Genomic DNA, 22,064 nt, shown 5'->3' with positions numbered 1-22,064 from the left:
TCAGTCTCCCACTCTCCCACCTCACCTCAAGGCCCTCGACTCAACAGCCTCCATTTCCTAAAGATTCCATTCTAGAGCCGACTCTCCAGGCTCCCTCAACCGTCGCCTGTGGCCCCTCCAGATCCCAGTCCTTCGCAGCCCCGGTTCCGCCCCTGACTCCCAACTCATCCTCCGCTGCAAGCGCCCCCCAAACTCCCCTCTCCTCAGGCTCAGCTCCGGCTCACCTCTGCAGTCCGAGTCGGGCTCCCCCGACCCAACTCCGAGTCGGTGTCCGAGACGTTGTCGGAGTCCCGGGCTCTCCGGGCCTCGCAGGAGTGAAGCGCCTCGAGAGGCGGCGGCGGAGCCCGGGGAGGAGAGCCGGAGCGGAGGCGGGGGCGGTGGCGGCTGCGCGCAGGCATCGCCACGGCCTGCCTTGGTCGCGCCGGCAGCCGCTTGAATCCGAACCGGAACTGCTTCGGGAGGAGGGGCCCTACCGGAGAGAGGCGGAGCTTACGGGCGGGGGTGGGGCCCAAACCGGAAGGGTCGCGGGACTCCAGCTGGGCGGGGGGAAGGAAAACCGCAGCAAGGAAATCCGAGAGCGCATGCGTCAGGCTCAACGCCAAAGTGGGAGAAAATAAATGGCTGGTGAAGTTGGGTTGGGTCTATGGGACTATTAAATGGGGTTTGGGAACAAGAAGAAATTACCTAATTCCTTTGGAGGGAGCCAGCTCCTCTGCAAGAGCCAATGTCCAATGATCATTGTTACCATTTATTGTCTCTTTACTTTCTGACAGTGCTTATGCCAAATGCTATACAAATATCTCACGTAATCTTTGTGCCAACTCTGCAGGGTATTATAACACAGAACTGCCAAAAAACCTACCTGAGGTACCAAAGTTAATACGCGCTGAAGCCAGTAGTCTTGCTTAAATCTACCTTAAGATTCTGTGCTCTTCTCACTCTATTCTCAGAGAGACCCTAACCCAGGCCTAGAATTGGCATAAACCAAGTCCAAAACCACCTGTGACCTGGGATCCAAACCCTCCTTGATCTTGCTTCCCCATCAAGTGCAGAGCAGACTTCGGAGGCTCTGATGGAATGGAGACAGGTTCTGGGGGGGCAATGAGTGCCTACTCCTCCCATGGGATGACTCGCTATAGCCTTTACCCTCAAGCTGGACTCAAGGCCAGAGGCAGCTGGGAGCCTTCCCACTGATGAGGGAGCATAAGGCAAGCTGAGGGCAAAGCACAAGCTAACAACACCCCTTCCCACCCCAGACCCCTGTGGTACACATGTGACATTCCTCAGGCACTCTGAGCTGCCCAAAAACAAAAGAAAGGACAGAAAACAAATAGTTAAGGGGCACCCGGATGGCTCAGTCAGTTGCATTTCTGACTTCAGCTCAGGTCACCATCTCACGGTTCTTGGGTTCAAGCCCCACGTCAGGCTCTGTGCTGACAGCTCAGAGCATGGAGCCTGCTTCGGATTCTGTGTCTGTCTCTCTTTCTGTCCCTCCCCTACTTACCCTCTGTTTCACTCTCTCAAAAATAAACTTTTTAAAAAAAGAAAACAAATGGTTAAACTGAGAATCTACAGCAGTTTACAAATACCTTAGTAAATTACAAGAAAAAGGCGATCTTACCAATAGTTTAATCTCCAGGAACTCCCTACCATCTTAAAGATAATGCTTTGCTAGAGGGAAAAACAACTTTAGCTTGACAATAGCTAGGTCTTCAGTAACCTGTGAGTTTTAGCATATGAAAATCCTTTAAGAAACTTCCTATTGACTTTACCTTCCCCAACTCCATAGCATATAACCAGTCACTCTTCACAACCCCAGTGCAGCTCTTTCTGTCCAGGATCCTGTCCCCAGGCTTTAATAAAATCACCTTTTTGCACCAAAGGTGTCTTCCAGAATTCTTTCTCGGGTGTCAGCTCTGAACCCCCACTACCCCAAAACCCCATCACCACTGTAACTCATATTCTTCCCGACCCATCAAGGCCTTCACAAACTCACCTGAGAGCGGGCAAGGCCTCTTACCTCTTTTGCCCATAACTGCCTCAGGCAAGAGAGCAGATATAGACTTCTCTTAGTTTCTGTTGTGGGCTAAAGCCCTCCTAAGCAGGGCAATCTCCCTCCCATCCCAAAAATGTTTCTGATGACAGTTCCTTTGGCTCTTCAGAAAGTCTAGGGCAACATTCACTTCCCTCCTCCCCCTCCCTTTGATGTACAGAGCCATTTCAGCTTTCTCTTTTGAGAAATCAGCCACCTTCAGTACAGAACTATGTTCAAACCTTCCCCCACAAACCCCATGGGCATCCTTGAGATGAAGCTTTCCATGCCTCCTCTCCACATTTTTCTGACTCTACAACTCTGGAAACTTCCCCTGAGCTGCATAGTCCAGAGGCTCACTCAGCAGCCATATGTGGCCCACCCAGACCTGCAGAGCTTTTTTTAATCATTCATCCTTGGAATCAATCACCCCCTCTCCACCCTGGATCTCCACGTTAACTCAGTCCTCAGAACTAAATAACCTTCCTCGGGGCCCAAAGCCTATTAGTTCAACAAATGTTTCTTAGGCATTACTATGTGTTAGATACAGAATATCCTTTGTTTCATTTAATCCTCACAATTCTTTGAGTAAGTACAATTATCCTTACTTTACAGATGAAGAAACTGAGATGGAGAAATAAAGTGATTTGCAGACATATGATGGGTTCCATATTGTCACGGAGTCTGGGGTTAGGGGAGTGACTTGGGGGGAAAAGTCCTGTTCTCTCTGGAGGCTCCACGACTTGCTGAGTCACTTGCTTCTGTCCCACCTGTGCCTGCCAATCTCCAGTAAGGAGAAATGACACTGGAGAGGCGGAGAGGAGTGACCGCAGAGACAGAGGGCTGGGGCTGGCCCATGGCTGAAGCCTCAGTCCCAGAGCTGAGGGGAGATGCCGAAGCCACACCTTGCCCCAGCGTTCTGGAACTGGAGGAGCTCCTGAGGGCAGGGAAAGTTTCTTGCAGCCACGTGGACGAAGTTTGGCCCAACCTTTACATAGGAGATGCGTGAGTGGTAGCTGGTGGGAAAGGGTGTGGGGAAGGGGACAAGGAGAAACAGTTCTTGGGCTCTTTACCAAAGACAGGGAGTGGGGTGGAACAAGGCAAATAGTTCTGCTCTGCACATCTCAGGCTAGGGACTGACTCTAGGACTCCTGTATGCTGGGCTAAGTGCAGTGATCAGGTGTGACCACCAGGGGGAGCAAAGCTTTTGCCTGCCTGGATGATTGGAGCTCCCAGAGGATTCACACATCTTCTGATATATCCTGGACAACTGGCCAGTCAGGGACAGAGAGGCCTGGGGAATGGTTCTTTCTGGTTATGACATGGGATGGACAGAGAGCTCCCCTTTCTGGGTCCAGCGTTCTCTGGACTTAGGGTGGGTGAGGAAGGTAAATCAGGGGTGTCATTAAACATTTGCAAATTAGAAGCAGGTATGAGGTGGTGGCCAGAAGAGGCCAGTTGTGCGTGGGAGGGCATGGGGCAGGAAAGGAGGGGCAGCTGGATTCCAGGGCTGAGGCAATTCTTTCCTTCCTGTTTTGGCCAAAGCAGGAGCAGATCACCTCCGGTAGCAAAGAGGGTCTGAAGATAATTCCCTATACTACCAACCCTTCCACCACAAAGCTCTGAGGGTGGGGCTCAAGCTTACTGGGTTCCTTCTTGGGTCCCTTTGGACCTCTGAAGCAGGGGGGGCAGACAAAACCTCCCTTCTGGACCCCAGTGGCTTAACCAGCATCCAGCCCCATTCCTCCCCCTTCCTAGGGCCACGGCAAATAACCGCTTTGAGCTATGGAAGCTGGGCATCACCCACGTGCTGAACGCAGCCCACGGCGGACTCTATTGTCAGGGCGGTCCTGACTTCTACGGCAGCAGTGTGACCTACCTGGGCGTGCCAGCCCATGATCTCCCCAATTTCGACATCAGTGCCTACTTCTCCTCAGCAGCTGACTTCATCCACCGTGCCCTCAGCACACCCGGGGGTAGGAGTTGGGTCTGTACCTATATTCCATCCTGCTCAGTCATGGCAGCAGCGGGGGGAGCAAGATATCCAGTTTCCCCTCAGATATCAGTGCTTTCCCATTCTTAGATTTTCAAAAGCCTTCAGGTTTTTAAAAATTCTCTGCTCAGTGCTCCAACAATTTATCCAACCTCACTGGTTCACAGACACGGAAACTGAGGTCTAGAATACAAGGTCATGTCACGAATTAGGAGCAGTCCTGGGACTGAAAGCCAAGTTTCCCAAATGGCAAAACAGTTCTTTCTCCGCATCATTCAGCCGTGAGAAATTGCCATTTAGTACCTAGATGTCTGGATTCTACCCCCAAGGTATTTTCAAATGGAAAGAAAAACACAAACTTAAAAAAATTTTTTTTAACGTTGTATTCATTTTTGAGAAGCAGAGATAGCATGAGCAGGGGAGAGCAGACACACACACAGAATCCAAGGCAGGCTCCAGGCTCTGAGCAGTCAGCACAGAGCTGACACGGAGCTTGAACCTACAAAATGTGACATCATGGCCTGAGCCGATGTCAGACGTTTAACTGACTGAGGCACCCAGGTGCTCCTAAAAAACAGACAAACCTTTAATACCCAGGATAGATCAAAGGAGGCTGGGGAAGCTGGAGCCCCCGCTCTGGGTGAGAGCCATGCCCCTTGTTACCTGACCCTGAACAAGCCAGTGTCCCTCTCTGGACTTCAGTTTCTCATCTATGTGACAGGAAAGACAAGACTATGGCTCGCAGCACTCTTTAGCATCCAGAGCACTTTGGCATTTATTTGTTTGTCACACATTCATTTACCAGCTATTTATTATCTTTTCTGTGCCAGGCACTGAACTAGAAAAGGCAGGGTCCCTGCTCTAATGGAACTTGCATGTTTTGTGGAAAGACAGTCAAAATGTGGAGTATCATGGGTACTATTCATTTGAATGGGTAAATGTGAAGAGATAAGGGAGCACAGAAACAGGGCAAAGGTGCTCAGTCCAGAGGACCAGGAAGTAAGGAGACTTCCCTCTACAACAGTATTCACTGGACCACATACAAAAAGGATGAGCTGCTCTGTGATTCAACTGATACCATGAGTGGTCAGGAAAGCCTGCACAAGGAAATCATGTCCTAGCTGAAACCTGACAGATGAGTAATAAACATTAGTCAGATCATAAGCCAGAGAATTTTTTTAAATGTTTTATTTATTTCTAGGAGAGAGAGAGATAGTGTGAGCAGGGGAGGGTCAGAGAGAGAGGGAGACACAGGATCTGAAACAGGCTCCAGGCTCTGAGCTATCAGCACAGAGCCCGATGTGGGGCTTGAACCCATGAACTGTTAGATCATGACCTGAGCAGAAGTTGGAAGCTCAACCAACTGAGCCACCCAGGCACCCCCAGAGAAGTTTTACAGGTAGTTGGAATAGCATGTTGTAAGGCTGGAGGCCAGACACCATAAGATGTTTAAGGAACTAAAAGTTACCCAGTCTTCTTAGGTCTGAAGGCTGGGGTGAGACAGCCTGAGATGAAGCTGTAAGGGCAGCAGGGCCAGCTCACAGAAGGTCTTGTAAGCCGTGTTAAGGAGTTTGGACCCTATCCCAAGGGTAGGCAAAATAGCTGTTGGTATACCCATGTGACCAATCAGGATACTGAGAACCATAAAGGCTGGATGGTTTGCGCAGGGTTACATTGTATACCCAAGGCAGAGCGGGGAAAGGGACTTGGGTCTCCGCCCCTGCCCGTGGGTGGGCCAGCTGAAGGGGAAGGATCTTTCATCAGGATGTCTTCCTCAGCCAAGGTCCTGGTGCACTGTGTGGTAGGGGTGAGCCGCTCCGCCACACTGGTGCTGGCCTACCTCATGCTACGCCAGCAGCTGTCCTTGCGCCAGGCAGTGATCACCGTGAGGCAACACCGATGGGTCTTCCCCAACCGAGGCTTCCTCCACCAGCTCTGCCAGCTGGACCAGCAGCTGCGGGGTGCAGGCCGGAGCTGAGGGGCCAGGTGAGGGCTGGGCAGGGGATGACGGGGTGAGGGGGTAAAGCTGGGTGCAGTGAAGAAGTGAGAGGTCAAGTAAGGGCTGGATGGGGAACACAGAAAAGGAAGGCCAGTGAGGGCAGGCAGGGGACATGGAATGGGACCAGTTCAGAAGTGGGTTGTCAGGGCTGTGTGTGGCCAGAAGTGAGGGTCGAAGGGGGCCTGGCTGAGGCAACCTTTCAGAAGGACCCTTTCTCTCCCAGCCCACTCATGTTCTTCAGACCCCTGAGAGGATGGAAAGGTTAGGAAGGAAAGAGGTGGAAAGCATAAAATGGAAGAGGTGAGTCCTTCTTACCTGGTCCTGATGCAGCCCTGCCCTGCTTCCTTGGCCAAAAGCCGGCGGGGGCTTACCTGAACCCCACTAAGGCAGCAGTACAGCCAGTCCTGACACCTGTGGGCTGTCTGGACCTTCCCACACCTCTGCCTCCCTCCCCCCACCCAGGTCCAGACCCCAGCTTCAGCTCTGGTGGGAAAGTGGGGCTGCAGCTGTCACTCCAGGCTTGGTTAATTTTCGTGTCAGCCCTGCCTCACCCTTCTCACAACAGAGAACAGGTGCTCCTGCCACCAGCCATGGCCTCCTCACACGAGCCCTGCGTGATATAAAGTTCTCCTGCCATTGTGCCATTCCATTCCCTGCCTCGGACCCAGCACCCCACTCCCTACCTGCCCTCCCCCAATCAATCTGATTGATTGATTGTGTAGTGTGTTCAGAGCATTAGCAGACGGTCCTTAAGTTGCAGAGGAGGAACAGACCCTCCACACCTCCTCCCTCAGGCCTCCCTCATTCCTGCTGGAGGCCTCCTGTATCCCCAGCTGCCAAGTCGAAGGAGTGGGCCTCTACCAACAGCAACCACTGCTTCTCAGGCTTCCGGCCCACAAGTGGTCACTGAGGTGCTGCTTCAATTTCTTTGGCACCAGCCCCGTTTCCCTCCAGCTCAGCTGGGAGGAGACAGGGACGTCTCTTCCTGCGGTGGAGGGGCTGCGCTGGTTACCAGCACTGTGAGGGAGCTGCAGAGTCCCTTCTTCTCCCACCACGTCCAGGCTGGGTCTGTTTTGTCTGTCCCCCAACAGCCCACCAGCCTCACATTCCCAACCCCCCTGAGGGCCATCAGCTGGGGAGGTAAGCCTCCTACCCATGCCGTGCCTTCCATCTCTCCTCAACCCTGACTTGGGCTGTGTGCCCAGTGCCCACTGGCTCAGAAGGGCTGACAGCTGGGGGTGGGGGACAGGCCCAGGCTTCTTGAGAGTCGGAAAAGTGGCAGATTTCTCCTACCAAGAGCTTCCCAGGATGTGGACTGAATTTCCCCCTGCCCGCCCCCCCCCATTAAAAGCTGTTTTTGTGTCTGAATTGGTAACTGGCACCACCACAAGGGAGCTGTCCAGCAACACTGACCCCTTCCTGATACTTTGAGAAGGATGAGCATCTTGGGGGGGGGGGGGGGGACGAGGGCAGGACAGAGAGCTGAGCTAGCTTTAGAGTGTGGGGGTGAGTGTAATAGAAGAAAATTAAGGTTCGAGCTGTGGTTGAGATTAGGCCTGGGGCTGAGCTGGGTGGGAAATGGTTGTGGGGAGCTCTGCGGGTGTGGGGTGCCAAGAGAGAGGCAGGAATGGCGCGTTCCCCTCCTGCTCTCTCCTCTACACAGGCTTCAGGAAACTGGTAGAAAGCAGATCTCTGAAGAGACCCAATTGCCCCACTTCCTTAGCACACTTCCTTCAGGTGCCTGTGCTACTGGAGTCTATACAGCAGCCCTTAGGGACTCTGAAAGATTGGGGGGGGGGGGATTGGTCATTTCTCTCCATGAGCCCTGGGCCCCAGACCTGCCTTCTCTCTCCCAGCACCTGTACCCACTTGACCTTACACAGAGGGCTGCAGAGGCAGGTTTAGGTGGCAGTTCTTGCCCCTGCCCTGACAAGTGCCAGCCATTCTGGGCCTTGGGTTGCCTGCCTATAACATGGAGCTCATCTCTTCCCCAGAGCTGGTCGTTACTCCCTGCCGCAGGGCCGTGCCATTTTGCTAACCCGACACTGGTCCTGTTGGTGCTGCTGGAGGCTCTGGCCCAGGTGGATTCCAAGAAGACGGTAAGAACCCAGTGTGGGGTCCGCCCTAGAGCCTGCTGCTCCATCTGCTCCCTCCGGCCGCCTGCTGCACTCCCTGCCAGCCACTGCCTTCAGTCCCGGCAGGTGGGAATGGTCTACCTGCTCAGCCAATCCCGGAGGCTCCTTAGCCAGGGACTCCAGGTTCCCTGGGGTGGGGGGATGGGGGTGGGGGGGGAGAGTGGGAGGGGATTCTAAGTGTTCATGATTGCCCTTGGCCACAGCTGCCTCCACCACCTCTCCCCAGGGCTCGGGGACCCCAGCAGGGGCTGAGCCTTAGCTCCCTGGAGCTCAGACTTCAGGGAGCCCTGTAGCTGTGGCCGCAAGTATGCATTTGTCTCTGTGTCTGTCTGTCATCTGGGGGTATGAATAGAGGAGTCCTGAAATATATATGAAGAGGGTCTCTGGAGAGCAGGAAGGATTCTTAACAGGCCCAAATGCAAGGTCCCTAACTGACCACAGTGGCCTTGGGAAGGACCTAAAACACCATCTTGCTGGCCTCAAGGGCACAGTGAGGTCTGGGTTAAGAATACTTTCTGGGGGAAGGAGGAGTCTGGCAGAGGGCAGAGTGGCTTCTGGACACACAGCCTCTGACGGCAGGCCAGGGCAGGTCTAAAGGCCTGCTCTGAACCCCACTCACACCTTTGTGAAGTGTACCCACACCTCCTTCAGCCTCAGTCTTCTAGATCTTAATCCCAGGCCAGTCCTATAACCCTCAGCCCCCAACTAAGCACCCCTGGACCTGGGTTCTGATGTTGGCATCACTGCCAGTTTGTGTCTGGTGTTGGCTAGTCTCTTTTCTGTCCTCCTCCATGGAAGATCCTTCCAGCTTTAACCTTCTGCCCATCCTTCACACCACCCTCGAAGGCCAAGGGAACTGTTAAAATGACCTATTGGATCTTCCTTCTCCCTGCCCCACATATGCATACACATCACAAGCAGACCCCCATGAGCTGCCTCCACTCCCAGCAAGGCCAGATGCCTGGCTGGGCTTGGCACTGACCATGCCAGGGACCCGGTGAGTGAGTTGCAAGTGTCAGGGGGAGGCCAGAAGAGGGGAGAGGCACATCATGCTTTATAATTAAACTCAAATCAAAAAATAGAAACAGCATCAAGTGTGCGGAGACAGGCAGCTGGAAGCCGGCAGCACAAAGTGGCCGTCAGAGAAGACTACAGCCTGGGCCAGATACCCCCACAGGTGGGTGAGTGCCCCTGTCTCAGGGGGGCCATAGAGCATGCTGAGTCATGAGGGCCAGGGTACCTGTGCCTCTGTGTGTTGTGGAGAGACTGGGTTAGATTGGAGGACAGAGTGGGTTAGAGATAGAGGCACAGACAAAGCAGAGTCATCAGAGAGACCTGGGCTCGAATCCTGGATCCCATGTGACCTTGAACATATTGCTTAATCTCTCTGAGCCTCAGTTTCCTCATCTGTAAAATGGGGATGATAATGTTATCTGCTTCATAAGGGTACTGTGAGGATCCAATGAGAAAATGTAAGCATTTAGCTCTGTCTGGTACGCAGTCCATCCTTAGTAAGTGGTGAATATAATAACAATTATTGCTGGACAGAGAAAGAAAGCTCAAGAGACACAAAGAAATAGAGACTAAGCCTCATTGTCCCGTGGGGAGGTTACCCTCCACCCAGGATATGGCTGAATCTTGAAAGGGTAAGAGTAATAATAGTAGTAATGATAATAATAGTAAGATACACTCTTTTGGGGGCATCTATCATAAGACAGACCCTGTTGGAGGTGCCTTACATTTAGTATCTCATGAAATTCTCACGGCAGCCCCATGAAAAAAACTGGCTTGGAGAAGACCATACAAATACCAGACCTGAGAACTGCCCAGATCTGTCTTCCTCCAGGGCCTGCATGCTGAGTGCAGAGCCCCACCGGCAGCTCGCATTGGCTGGCTGCCCGCCACCCTCCCCAAGGCTCCCTTTACCAGACTCCTCCTGCCCTGAGATCTCTGGCCTCAACTCTCCTGTGGCCGCAGTCCCATCTGGTCTGCCTGGGGAGGAGGAGGGGGAAGCAGAAAGCCTGGGTGGGAGGGAAGTCTGGGAAGACATCTGGAGCTTTCGGCTGAGGAGGTGGATGGCAACAGCTGCCCCCTGCCCTGAGGAGGCCTGTGCCTTGGCCTGAGGCCAGCAGCATGCAGAGTGGTGTGTTCAGGACTATGAGCTCCTATGAGAGGCTGGGGAGAGCAGCACAGAGAGGAGGAGGGATGCACACAAAGACAGAAAACAAATACCTAAACTTGTCAACAGCAGCAGCATAAGAGTGGAGAAAGCCCTGCCCACAGAGGCAGCTGTTCAGCTTAGGGAGAAGACATAGGAAGGAAGCAGAATGAGGGCCAGAGGGAAGGAGAAGATCCAGGCCTGACCTGTCCATACTAAAAATGGTGGGCATATGCTTCACTCTGCAGTGGCCGAGGAGATGTAAGAGAAGGAGTCACTCCAGGTCTAGGGGCAACAGAAACCGGGGGAGCTGCTGCAGCCACTGACTTCCTTTCCTTCTGTGTGCCTGGAGCTTGAAGGATGAGTCCTTGAGCAAGAGGCTGGACCCCCAGTAGGACAGAGTGGACAGATGTGGGTACATCTGTGAGCATCAGCATGTGAGGACCTAGGTGGGACCAGATAAGGAGTACCCCAAAGTCCAAGAAAAAGGCCCCCATTCTCCAGGCTTGGGTCTAAGGCCCCTAGGAGGTTGAAACATGGGCTGTGGCCTCGCAGCCCCCAATTCCTGACTCCTCTGTTGATTCCTCCTCTTCCCAGGAGCCCCCTGGGCCCAGCTGTGTTTCAGCCAGAGCCTGGCTGCCTGCTCCCTGGCACAGCTGGACTGCGATGCACCCATTGGCCACAGGGTGGCGGCCGTACCCCATGCCAAGCTCAGAGGCCAGAGTGGGCCTGCTAGGCTTCTCAGAGCTCCATCTCAGAGCTCCATCTCAGGCAGCTCCGGCTGCAGGCTGCAGACCAGTGTGGTTCTTGGACAACCCTGGGGCCTGGGGCTTTCTCCACCCCAACACACTATGCCGCTCCCTACTCTGTAGCTGCCGCAAACCCAGCCACGGCTCTCATTCTCAGGTCAGACTCCTAGGGAATCCTCAAAGTCAGGCAAGGCCTTAGATGTTTTAGGATCTTAAAAATGAGAAAGACCATAGGCCAGACAGAAGGAAAGACTTGCTGGAGACAACGGATTGAGTTATAGCCATGCTGTCCTCCCTGCCTCTGAAGTTCTCTTTCTACCACTTCAGGTAGCTTCCCATGGACACAGGAAGTTTAGGGCCAAAAGCCTTTCATCCCAATGAGATGCCAAGCAGAGAGGGTTTAGAAGGACGGTGCTTCAGTCGAGAGTAGCCTAGGTCTGCTCTCAGACCCCACCCCCACAGGCTCCAAGGGAAGGACCTGGAATTCTAACCGCTTCACAGCGTTTGTGTTCTGGGCGGAACCTGCCCCAGCCCAGTTCCGCTCATGTGCTGAGTCCTGTCCCTGTACTCAGTCCCCCATTCCCGGCCCCAGACCATGCCCTAGGTAGGTGGCAGGCCACTCAGCCTGCCCTGAGAGGTCACAGTGGGGGATGAAGGGGAAAGCCGGGTCTTCACTTCCACCCTGCCCACCGGCTACCCGCTGGGTGAGCTTGGCCAAGCCAGTGGCCTCCTGGGTGCCCATTTCTTTTCCTGGTCCTGGCGCTGCCTCCCAAAGAGAAAAGATGTTCTTCCCAGTTTGTACCTTCCCTAGTTACTGGCTGAGGGGGGCAGGGACAATTAGCCAAGATAGGCACTCCTTCCCAGCACAGCACCAGACCCAGGTTCTGGTGCCACTGACACCCCAGCACTGCAGGGTCCCGGACACCCTCAGCCAGATGACTCCTGACACAACTCACCCCACCTGGGTGAGGCCTGATCTGCAGCACTGGCCTGAGTCGTGGGGGTAAGGAGGAAAATCCCGGGGCCTATAGGCAGATGTGTGACCCCAACACCAGGCTCTCATGTAGAGACAGATGGATTAGTGACCATTCTCTGGAGTCCCCAACAATGGCAACTGGAAGACGTACAGACAGAACTGAAGGAGCACAACTGGATGGAAACCCCAGGCTTGCTACTTATCAGCCATACGGCTTTGGGCATCACTTAAAAAATTCTCTCTGACCTTCGGTTTCCTCCTACGTAAAATAGGGACCTGCAGAGACCTATTTTACAAATGAGGCCTCAGGCCCATAACAGGCATCAGCTTACTTAGCGTGGAAATACCAACAAATGTCAAGTCATGACCCAGGCCCCCTCATTCCTGGGATTAGCCCTGGAAGTAGCTGAGGAGGGAGCTTGAGATGAGCTGCCAGGTTGTGGGGGCCTTCCTAGGTGCCCTCTGAGAGCCATAGCCATCTGAGGTCCTCATCCCTATTAAGTCCCAAATACCTGTGACTGAAGGGGCAGGGTCTGTGCTGACTAGTTGCCACAAACAGGGAACTCCAAGGGCCTCTTGGCCAAAGCTTCCGCCATCAGGGACCTCTTGGAAGGGGCAGGAGAGAGCTTCCCAGCTTCACAGGAGTGACAAGGGATTGATTCCCTTGTTCCCCGGGGAAAGGGTCTAGGCCTCAGCCCCACCCGAGCTAGTTAATGACCTCATCCAAAACAGCTTGGGCCCTTCCTGCAGCATCCGACTGGCACCTGGGCACTGCACCATGCCTGGGCCTCTCCATCAGCTGGACCCACAGCTGGGGATCCTGCCCCCAACCACCAGAGCGCCCCCTGTGTTTCAGGATGGACTCGCTGCAGAAGCAGGACCTCCGGAGGCCTAAGATCCATGGGGCAGTCCGGGCGTCCTCCTACCAGCCTCCCACACTCGCCTCCCTACAGCGCTTGCTGTGGGTCCGTCGGGCCGCCATGCTGAGCCACATCAATGAGGTCTGGCCCAACCTCTTCCTAGGAGATGCGTAAGTAAAACCCACGGTGGGAGGTAGAGGGGACAGAAGGGGGACCCTCTCCCAGAGTCCTCCAGGGCTCCCACCATCTCTTTCCACTTGTTCCTTTCCTTCTATATTATTATTAACTTTAGCTGTGGAAATAGAATACACATAAGAAAAGTGCATAAAAGGGCTCATGTGGTTGAGTGTCCGACTGTTGATTTCAGCTCAGATCACCATCCCGGAGTTGTGGGATCGAGCCCCATGTCCGGCTCTGCTCTCTCTCGTCCCCTCTGTCCCCTCCCCTGCTCGCAGAGGTGCGTGCTCTCTCTCTTCCTCTAAAATAAAAAAAAAAGAAGAAGAAGAAGAAGAAAAGAAAAGTGCAAAGAGCACATGTGAACAGTTTCACCATCCAGGACAAGAAATAGGACATTACTTATGCCCCAGAAGCCCCACTGAACCCTTTCTTTGTAGGTAACTAAGTGTTGAAATAATTATCTCCTTGCTTTTTTTTTTTTAGATTGTTTTAACACCTATATACCTGAAAATGTAGTTAGTTTTGCTTGTCTTTTAAAGTCATATGAATGGAATCATATTGCGTGTGCTTTGTGCCTGGCATCCTTTGCTCAGTATTGTAAGACCTACTTGTGTTCTATGCAGCTGAAGCTCGTTCATCTTTCATTGCTGCATACTATTCATTCGTATGACTGTCCCCATAGTTTATCTATTCTATTGTACACGGTCATTTGAGTTGTTTCCACTTTTTGGTTATTATGAACAGTGATCCTAGAACATTCTAGTACATGGGTCCTGGGAACACACACACAAAGTTTCTCTCTCTCTCTCTCTCTCTATATATATATATCTTTATATATATATAAAGAAAGTAGGATTGTATATTATTTCCTCAAAAGTTTTCCTAAAATTTGGAATATATGGATGAATATATATGGATTTTCGACATTTTCCTTAATATTTAGAAAATATGGTTCAATATCTTGTTAATAATATGGCAAATATGCTATCCCCCCCACCAGATAAACAGTAATAAAATCTTTGTTGACTTTTTAAAAATACACACACATATGGGGCACCTGGGTGGCTCAGTCGGTTGAGCCTCTGACTTCAGCTCAGGTCATGATCTCACGATCCTTGAGTTCAAGCCCTGCATCAGGCTCTCTGCTGACAGCTTGGAACTTGGAGCCTGCTTCGGACTCTGTGTCTCCCTCTCTCTCTGCCCCTCTCATGATCATGCTCTGTGTCTCTCTCAAAAATAAATAAACATTAAAAAATAAAAACACAAGGACACATACATAAATGCTTTTTCACATTTTTTTTTACAGAAATGATACCTCTTTCTCATCCCATTTTGTCATCTATTTTATTAGATTAAAAAATTTAAAAAGTTTTGAAAGCTTTTTAAATAAAAGCACACATCCTTTGAAAACATTTTAAAACCAAGTTGTGTATCCTACATTTAAAAAAAATTTTTGAGTCTTTATTTTTGAGAGAGAGAGAGAGAGAGCATGGGAGGGGCAATGAGAGAGGGAGACAGAATCCGAAGCAGGCTCCAGGCTCTGAGCTGTCAGCAAAGAGCCCAACGTGGGGTTTAAACTCACGAACCGTGAGATCATGACCTGTGCAGAAGTCAGAGGCTCAACCGATCGAGCCACCCAGACACTCCAGTATCCTGCATTTTTTTACAAGTTTATTTATTTATTTGAGAAAGACAGAGAAAGTGTGAGTGGGGGAGGGGCAGAGAGAGGGAGAGGGAGAGAGAGAGAATCCCAAGCAAGCTCTGAGCTGTCAGCGCTGAGCCCAATGCTGGGCTCAAATTCACGAAACTATAAAATCATGACCTGAGCCAAAACCAAGGGTCAGACACTTAACCCACTGAGCCACCCAGGCACCTCCATGAATCCTGCATTTTTCATAGGTGCTCAATATAGCACAAATACCCTTCCTTGTTTACCTGTAACTATCTACAACATTTTAGTGGTTGCATACTATTTCCTTTAGCTATAGCATACTCAGTCTCCTATTACCAGATAGTGATTTTTTCCAATGTTTCACTATCTTGAATATCATTAGGTCCAGTTTATAGATGTCTGTGGGCACATTTTGGGTTTTTTTCAAGTTCCTAGAAGGGATGTTGCTGAGGCAAAGGATGTATATATTTTGTATATTTTTAAGGCTTCTGATGCCTATGGCCAAACTGCCCTCTAGGAAAGTTGGGCTGCGTGAAAGGGAGTCTTGATCATCTGGGCCTGTTCACTCTTTTCAGTCTCACATTTGGAGGAGAGGTGACAGAGGAGGGAAGGGGACAAGTTCCAGCCCAGCCAGAGGTGACCTAGTGAGACCTGCCCCACCTCTCAATGTCCCCACGGCCTCCCTGCAGGTACGCAGCCCGTGACAAGGGCAAGCTGACCCAGCTGGGCATCACCCATGTCGTGAATGTTGCTGCAGGCAAGTTTCAAGTGGACACAGGTGCCAAGTTTTACCGCGGGATGACCTTGGAGTACTATGGCATTGAGGCCGATGACAACCCCTTCTTTGACCTCAGTGTCTACTTTCTGCCTGTTGCTCGATACATCCGGACTGCCCTCAGTGTTCCTCAAGGTGAGCTGCTGGGGAAGACACTGGGGTGGAGGTGGGGACAGAGATGGCGGTAAGAGGGTAGGATCTGGGGCACTTTTTCCAATAGTGCTGGTGGGTGGGGTGTCCAGAGCTACATACCTCTTCAACAACCCTCCCACCCCATGGAGCAAATAGCTACTACGATTTAGTGAGTGTCCCCTTCAGGGGACCAACAATCAGCTAAGGTCTGATGTGGTTCAGTGTAACCATCCCTCAGCAAGAGGGCTGGTGTTGGGCAGAAGGTACACAACCAAGCAAAGGCTAAACAGGCCCCTCTAAGATAAGGCTTTGGCATAGGGCTGCAGGGAGGGTAGAGAGGGAAGAACTAAGCAGGTTGGGAAACTCCACGTAATCAGCCACAAATCCAGGGGACTCTAGGAATACTGTCCCCTCTCCCACCCTTTACAACAGGATAGCATAATTGGAAAGGATACCAGAGGAAACACCTTGGACCTGGAAAAGGGAATCCCAGCTGTTAACCTAGCTGGGCCACTAACTTGCTGTGTGACCTTAAGCCAGTCCCTTTCTCTCTCTGGGCCTCAGCTGGCCCATCTGACTGTAAGAACATTGTCATTATTCCAGGGTGCTGTGATAGGTGGGCTGAAGGATGGCAGGAAGCATCTCCAGTTCCCAATGGGGTGGGTGGTCAGTGCGAGGGCAGGCAGCTGACGCTAGGTTGGGTCTTTCCCACAGGCCGTGTGCTGGTACACTGTGCTATGGGGGTGAGCCGCTCTGCTACAGTTGTCCTGGCCTTCCTCATGATCTGTGAGAACATGACACTGGTGGAGGCCATCCAGACGGTGCAGGCCCACCGTGATATCTGCCCCAACTCAGGCTTCCTTCAGCAGCTCCAGGTTCTGGACAACCGACTGGCGCGGGAGACCGGGCAGCTCTGACATAATGAGCAGCCAGGAGCCCTGACCCTGGCCAGCATGGCCCAACCCAACAGCCTGGCCCTGGGGACAGCAGCATCTACTGTTTCCAATGCCCTTGAAGTATATATAGCAAGTGGGGGCTTAGCTGAGGCAGAAGCAGGGAGAACTGAGTGGTGACCTTTAGCAGGTGGATTTCCCTGACCCAATCCAAAGATTCTTTATACAGAATAGAGTTCTGTCTGCTCTATAATAAAAGATTCATCATAATAAAGACAGGAGATCTTCTGGTGGTTTGTGGGGGTGGTGGCTTACTTCCAGGATAGCCACGAGGCTTGCCAGCTCTGAGTCAGCACGTTGGCAGCCTACAGAGAGAGTCTGAGTCCATGTCGAGTCTTCATGAAGAAAAAGGGCACGTGAGGATCAATTAGCAGTATCTGCCTGGGGGGGGGGTAAGGGAGGGGTGGGGGTACCAGTGCTGAGAATTACCTGATCTTTTCCTTATCTTGTCTTTCTCATACCATCACCCGAGAGCTAGGTTGTCTGCATAAAGACCAAGGTTCAGTGCGTCACCATCCTCCTCCACGCCCGCCCTGTCAAAAGCGATAGTCAAAACTTGCTGTGCAAATAGCATCTCTTAAATCTTTACACTTACACTGTACTTTCAAAAGGACAGACTAAAACAAGCACCAACTGAGAGAAGAGGGTCTAGGGAGGAGACAGCCCAAGAATCCTGGATGAAGGATGGTGATCGGAAGCAGCGAAACATTTAGTTCCAAGTTTCTACGTTTTGTGCCCTAATAGCACAATATAAAAAGCCCCAGGTTCCTCATCTGGAATAAAGTATCACATGGACTAAACGGGCTGCTTTCCTCCCACCTCTCAGGCTGCTCCTATTTAGCCTTAGTCTCTTCCAGCTGACCCTTAAACCTCAAGGTTTCCAGGGTTCTGGCCACTGCCTTTTTCTTCTTCACAGTTCTCTCTGCTGGGGGGGGGGGTTCCTTTGCCCCCAATCCCAGCCTCAATTCACATCTCTAGGCTGATGACTCCTCTGAGGCAGCCCAGTTCGCTCAAACCTCTGCATCCCGCTGTCTGCCTCTATTTGAATATTGCACTTGAATTTCAAACTCGGCTGAATTTTTCCGCAGCCCCGCCCCACCAGCTGAACTCTTCCTAGTTCTTCATTTTAGTGAAGATTTCTGACAGCCAGCGTTGCTCAAGTCAGTGATGGGTGTCATGCCCCTTGGGACCCCTGCCTCTCATACAATTAGCCTATTGATTCCACTTCCTCAATACCGTTGGGGTCTGCTAACTTAGCTTCATCTTTGTTGTGAGTACCGAGTTCAAGCCACCCTCACCTCTCACCTGCTATTGGTCTCTCTGCCTCCAGCCTTGCCCCTTCAATCTCCATGCACACATCTTACTAAAATGGAAATCTGCTCACATCACCACTCTGCTTACAACCCCCTAAGTACAAACACCTTGACAAAGTATAAAGATGCTTCATTATCTGAGAAGCTTCTTGTATCTCTAGTCTTCTCTCTTGTAATTCTTGTTCCTATACACACTGTGTAATTAAGAAATGGTAGAACCACTCGCAGTTTCCAGAATGCACCACATTCTCTTACCTCTGGTAAACATGCTTCAGGTTGCACCGCCTGAGTGTACCACCCTCCCCCACTTTCACTGGGGTCTCTATGAGGTCTCAGTTTAGCAGTTACTTTTGGGAAGCCCCCCCTCCCCAGACCCTCCAAACCTGAGAGAAGTACTCCTCTTCGGGCCACCAAGATGTCCACCCACCATTTGTGGCATCACCTGTTACTCTGACTCACAATTTACTGGTGCCTTGTCATTCTCTTCCAACAGGCTGTTTCTGACCAGGCTTCTCATGGTCTCAAAGCTCCCATGGCTCCTAAACTCTGGCTATGACCCTGCCCTCAGGTATAGCTCCCTGGTTGTGTGGGCCACAACTACAGGTTAGCATCACTACCCCTAGGCCTTCTCTATGGAGGTCACCAGGGGGCGTGGGTCCCAGCCGGCTCCAAGAGCAGGCCTGCCTCCGCAGGGTACCTCTCCTTCCCCCAGCTCCGCCCGCATGCCCACCACTTGGGCACCCTGACACCCTCTTCCCAGCCCATCTTGTTCTTTGGCCCCCCTGACGCTGCCTCCTCACTCCCTACCAACACTCTCTGGGACCAGCCCTGCCTTCTGGGCAGAGGGTTCCTTGCCCTTCTCTGCCATCTGGCCTATTCCCAGAGGGCAAATGCTTTTTGTTTGGAAAAATCAGACAAGGTGCCCCCTTAGGAGCAAACCAGCCTTTCAGGCATAATGGCTCCTGGGCTGGGTTGAGGAAAAGGTGTCCCTTTCTCCCAAGCAGACATAGCTCCGGGTCAGGGTGCCCGTCTGAGTGAGCTGAGCACAGGCTGTGTTTTAGCCCCGCTCCTCCTTCCTGCAAATCATAAACTGCAAACCTATGCTGCCTTGTCTGAGACACAGGGATTAACACTCCCATTTTATAATGGAACCACCCAAGGCTCAAAGAAGATGAAACGTGGCTGGAGTGTTGCCGCAGGGATGCAGGGCCTCTGGGCTATGGCCTCAAAGGGCAGAAACTGCGTGCCAGCTCCCTGCTCTCCTCCCTACAGCACTTGGTCCTATTAATGGCTGGCTGTTGGCTACCTCAGGTGCTCTCTGAGCCTCTTCCAAAGGGTAAACATACATCCTAGCTGGAGGGCTGCAGAAGGGCTGCTGCTGTGCCCAACCAGGCGGGGCGCCTCTCCAATCTGGGGACGGAAAACTGTTCTCCATTTATCCTCAGGTTGGTGGGGCCTATAATTCTCCAGAGTAGAGAAAGCTAGCCCCTGCTCAGTAGACCAGCCTGTTCACCCCCAGTTCTTGTGGATTCCCCCCTCTGCCTGACAACTCAGCCCTTGTTGCTATTTCTTGCTCGTGCACCGTCAGCGGGACCCAAAATAGTGGATCCAGAAGTCAGTCTCTAAATCAACATCCGGGTCTATGAGTGTGGGCAGCCTGTCCCTGCTGGCTGGGCTGGGGTGCCCAGAATCTAGGACAGAACCACACCCTGGGGCTTGAGTTACAGCAGGTCATCTTCTTGGAGCTCTGAGGCTTGGGCTCAGAAAGTGGGGCTGCAGGGAAAAGAGGGAGGGAAGCCCTGAGAAGGCACGTGGTAGGAAGGCCAAACATCCCCCAGAGCATCTGAGCTGCAGGCTGACACCTCCATCAGGAAGATGGAGGTTCCTGCCTGCCACACTTGCCCTGGGAAGTCTATGATGATGCATCTGCTTCCCTTCTTCTCTAGAGCAGCCTCATGAAAGAAGTAGGGGTCTTGTTAAGAGCATGACTTTGGAGCCAGATTACCTGGTTTCAAATCTGACTTCTGCCTTTTACCTGAGGTTGTGACCTCAGTTAATCTCTCCAGACCTTAGATTTTCCTTTTTTCCTGTTCTGCTCCACAGAACAGCATCTTGGACTAAAAGTTGGAAGTGCTCTCAGTGTTGAATGAACAATTAAAAATTAGCTGACTGGGGCGCCTGGGTGGCAAGCTCTTGATCTTGGCTCAGGTCACGATCTCACGGATTGTGGGATCAAGCCCCGCATAGGGCTCTGGGCTGACAGCACAAAGCTTGCTTGGCATTCTCTCCCTCTTCCTCTCTCTCTGCCCCTCCCCACTCATGCACATGCTCTCTCTCTCAAATTAAATAAACTTCAATGAAAAATAAAAATTAGCTGACCTAAATGCAACATATATTTTGGATTAGATTCTGAAACAGAAGAAGGATGTAAAGTAGAAAAACTGATGAAATCTGAAAAAAGTTTGCAGTTAATAATGTTACAACAATTTTAATCTTTTTGATGAATATGCCACGGTTATGAAAGAGGTTAAGAGAGGAAGCTGGGTGGTGGGTATACAAGAAATGTCTCTATTATCTTTATAACTCTATACATGTAAAATTATTTCAAAATGAAAGTTAAAAAAACTTCCTGACCATTACGCACTGCTTTGCATATATCAACCACAATGCTAAATAAATTAGACATCATTTATTTTTCCAGTTTCATTTATAGGGTTTTATTTCTTTAGGAAAAAAACACAGATCAAATATAGCAAAATGCTAAGATTTGACCATAATGAGTTGTGGGAGTTAGTATATATGTTATAATTATTAAAAGTTATTACATCTTTTCTTTTGTATTCTTAAAATATTCCCTAATTTAAAAAATCAAAAACAAATGGACTTTTAAACTTAGAAACATCCTATTCTTATATTTAGATTCTGAAACCCATATCAAATGGATTTGAGAAAGTATTCTGAATGCAATGGTACCTATCAGTTTTATTGGCTTCCAACCTAAAATACTGGAAGTTCACCTAATTTTGTTTCAAGAGAAAGGTAATGATAACACTTCATTGTGATTAAAGAGGAGCTAAGCCATTAAGTCAAACTATATATTATTTCATCCAATCCTCACAACTCTATGGGATAGGTTCCCAACATCACCCCCATTGTACAGATGAGAACACAGGTGTATAGGGGTTAGGCCTAAGAGTCCCTGACTTTATTTTTTTTTACATTTATTTATTTATTTTGAAAGAGAAAGTGCACGCTTACGTGCAGATGAGTGAGTGGGCGAGGGGCAGAGAGAAAGGGAGAGAGAGAATCCCTAGCAGGCTCCACACTGTCAGTGCAGAGCTGGAAGTGGGTCTCAATCTCATGAACCATGAGATCACAACCTGAGCTGAAACCAACACTAAGATGCTTAACTGACTGAGCCACCCAGGTGCCCCAGGAGAGCCCCAACTTTAACTGAGAGCTTAGTATGTATCATTGCATTAGTCAGGGTAGGCTAATGGCTCTGACAAGTAAACTTTATTTCTTCCTCGCAACACAGGTTGATGGGGGCATGGAGGGTAGGGGGAGCAAGCACGGAGGATGGAGAGGCCAGATATATCTTGTCCCTTCTAGTTCCATGGGCAGAACTCAGTCATGGTCATATCTGACTATAAGGGAGGATGAAAAATGTAGTCCCGCAGGGCACCCAAGAAGAAGAGGAAACTGCAGATACTGGTGATCATAAGCAGGCTTTTATACAGCAGTTGTTGATGAGACATATAATTATTTAATTCTCATGGGTCATAAGAGGTAGATACTATTACAGTATTCCTATCTTATAGATATGAAGACTGAGGCTCAAAGGGTTTAAATAACCTTTCTCAAGGTCACTCGGGTAACAGTGGTAAAATCATACCACACTTCCTGAACCGTCATTCTGGGTTGGCCTTAGTTACTTGCTCGCCAATAGAATTTTGAGAAGTAGCAATCTGGGACTTCTGAAGCTGGGTCATAAGATGCCTTATAACTTCTGCCTGGGTCTCTGGGAACACCCTGGGAGCCCTGAACCCACTATACAAGAAGTCATCCTGCTCTAAGACCACCATGCTAGAGAGTCCATGTGTAGGCAAACTGGTCAACAGTCTCGGCTGAGTCTAGCCT

The 22,064-nt window shown here is 51.0% G+C and overlaps 3 protein-coding genes across 6 annotated transcripts in view; 2 read left to right on the top strand and 1 right to left on the bottom strand.

Annotated features, from left to right (window-relative positions):
* The window catches only part of SAMD8 (sterile alpha motif domain containing 8), a 55,153-nt gene extending 54,724 nt beyond the window's left edge, over positions 1-429 (bottom strand). The window contains exon 1 of the mRNA XM_039235191.1: positions 225-429. Coding sequence (XP_039091122.1) covers positions 225-398 — 174 coding nt within the window. The 5' untranslated portion in view covers positions 399-429. The remainder of the gene's footprint in view (positions 1-224) is intronic.
* A 2,459-nt stretch (positions 430-2,888) lies between these two features.
* LOC120233766 (dual specificity protein phosphatase 13) lies at positions 2,889-6,003 on the top strand. The gene is made up of 3 exons (XM_039235237.1): positions 2,889-3,037; positions 3,791-4,008; positions 5,804-6,003. The coding sequence occupies exons 1-3, from the start codon at positions 2,889-2,891 to the stop codon at positions 6,001-6,003; spliced, it is 567 nt and encodes a 188-aa protein (XP_039091168.1).
* A 5,604-nt stretch (positions 6,004-11,607) lies between these two features.
* Positions 11,608-16,825, top strand: LOC120233753 (dual specificity protein phosphatase 13). 4 transcript variants are annotated; one of them, XM_039235215.1, is made up of 5 exons: positions 11,613-11,670; positions 11,980-12,069; positions 12,899-13,072; positions 15,441-15,661; positions 16,373-16,825. In XM_039235215.1, the coding sequence occupies exons 2-5, from the start codon at positions 12,002-12,004 to the stop codon at positions 16,573-16,575; spliced, it is 666 nt and encodes a 221-aa protein (XP_039091146.1). In that variant the 5' UTR covers positions 11,613-11,670; positions 11,980-12,001; the 3' UTR covers positions 16,576-16,825. The 4 variants fall into 4 exon arrangements, with proteins under 4 accessions (XP_039091144.1, XP_039091146.1, XP_039091145.1 ...); XM_039235214.1 differs by having other exon boundaries at positions 11,972-12,069; XM_039235213.1 differs by having other exon boundaries at positions 11,608-12,069.
* Positions 16,826-22,064: the final 5,239 nt, after the last annotated feature.

This window comes from Hyaena hyaena, unplaced genomic scaffold (genome assembly GCF_003009895.1).
Source record: "Hyaena hyaena isolate Hyena2069 unplaced genomic scaffold, ASM300989v1 scaffold_97, whole genome shotgun sequence".
Lineage (NCBI taxonomy): Eukaryota > Metazoa > Chordata > Mammalia > Carnivora > Hyaenidae > Hyaena > Hyaena hyaena.
Note: the sequence above shows the minus strand (reverse complement) of the source record. Positions and strands in the feature narration are given on the sequence as shown.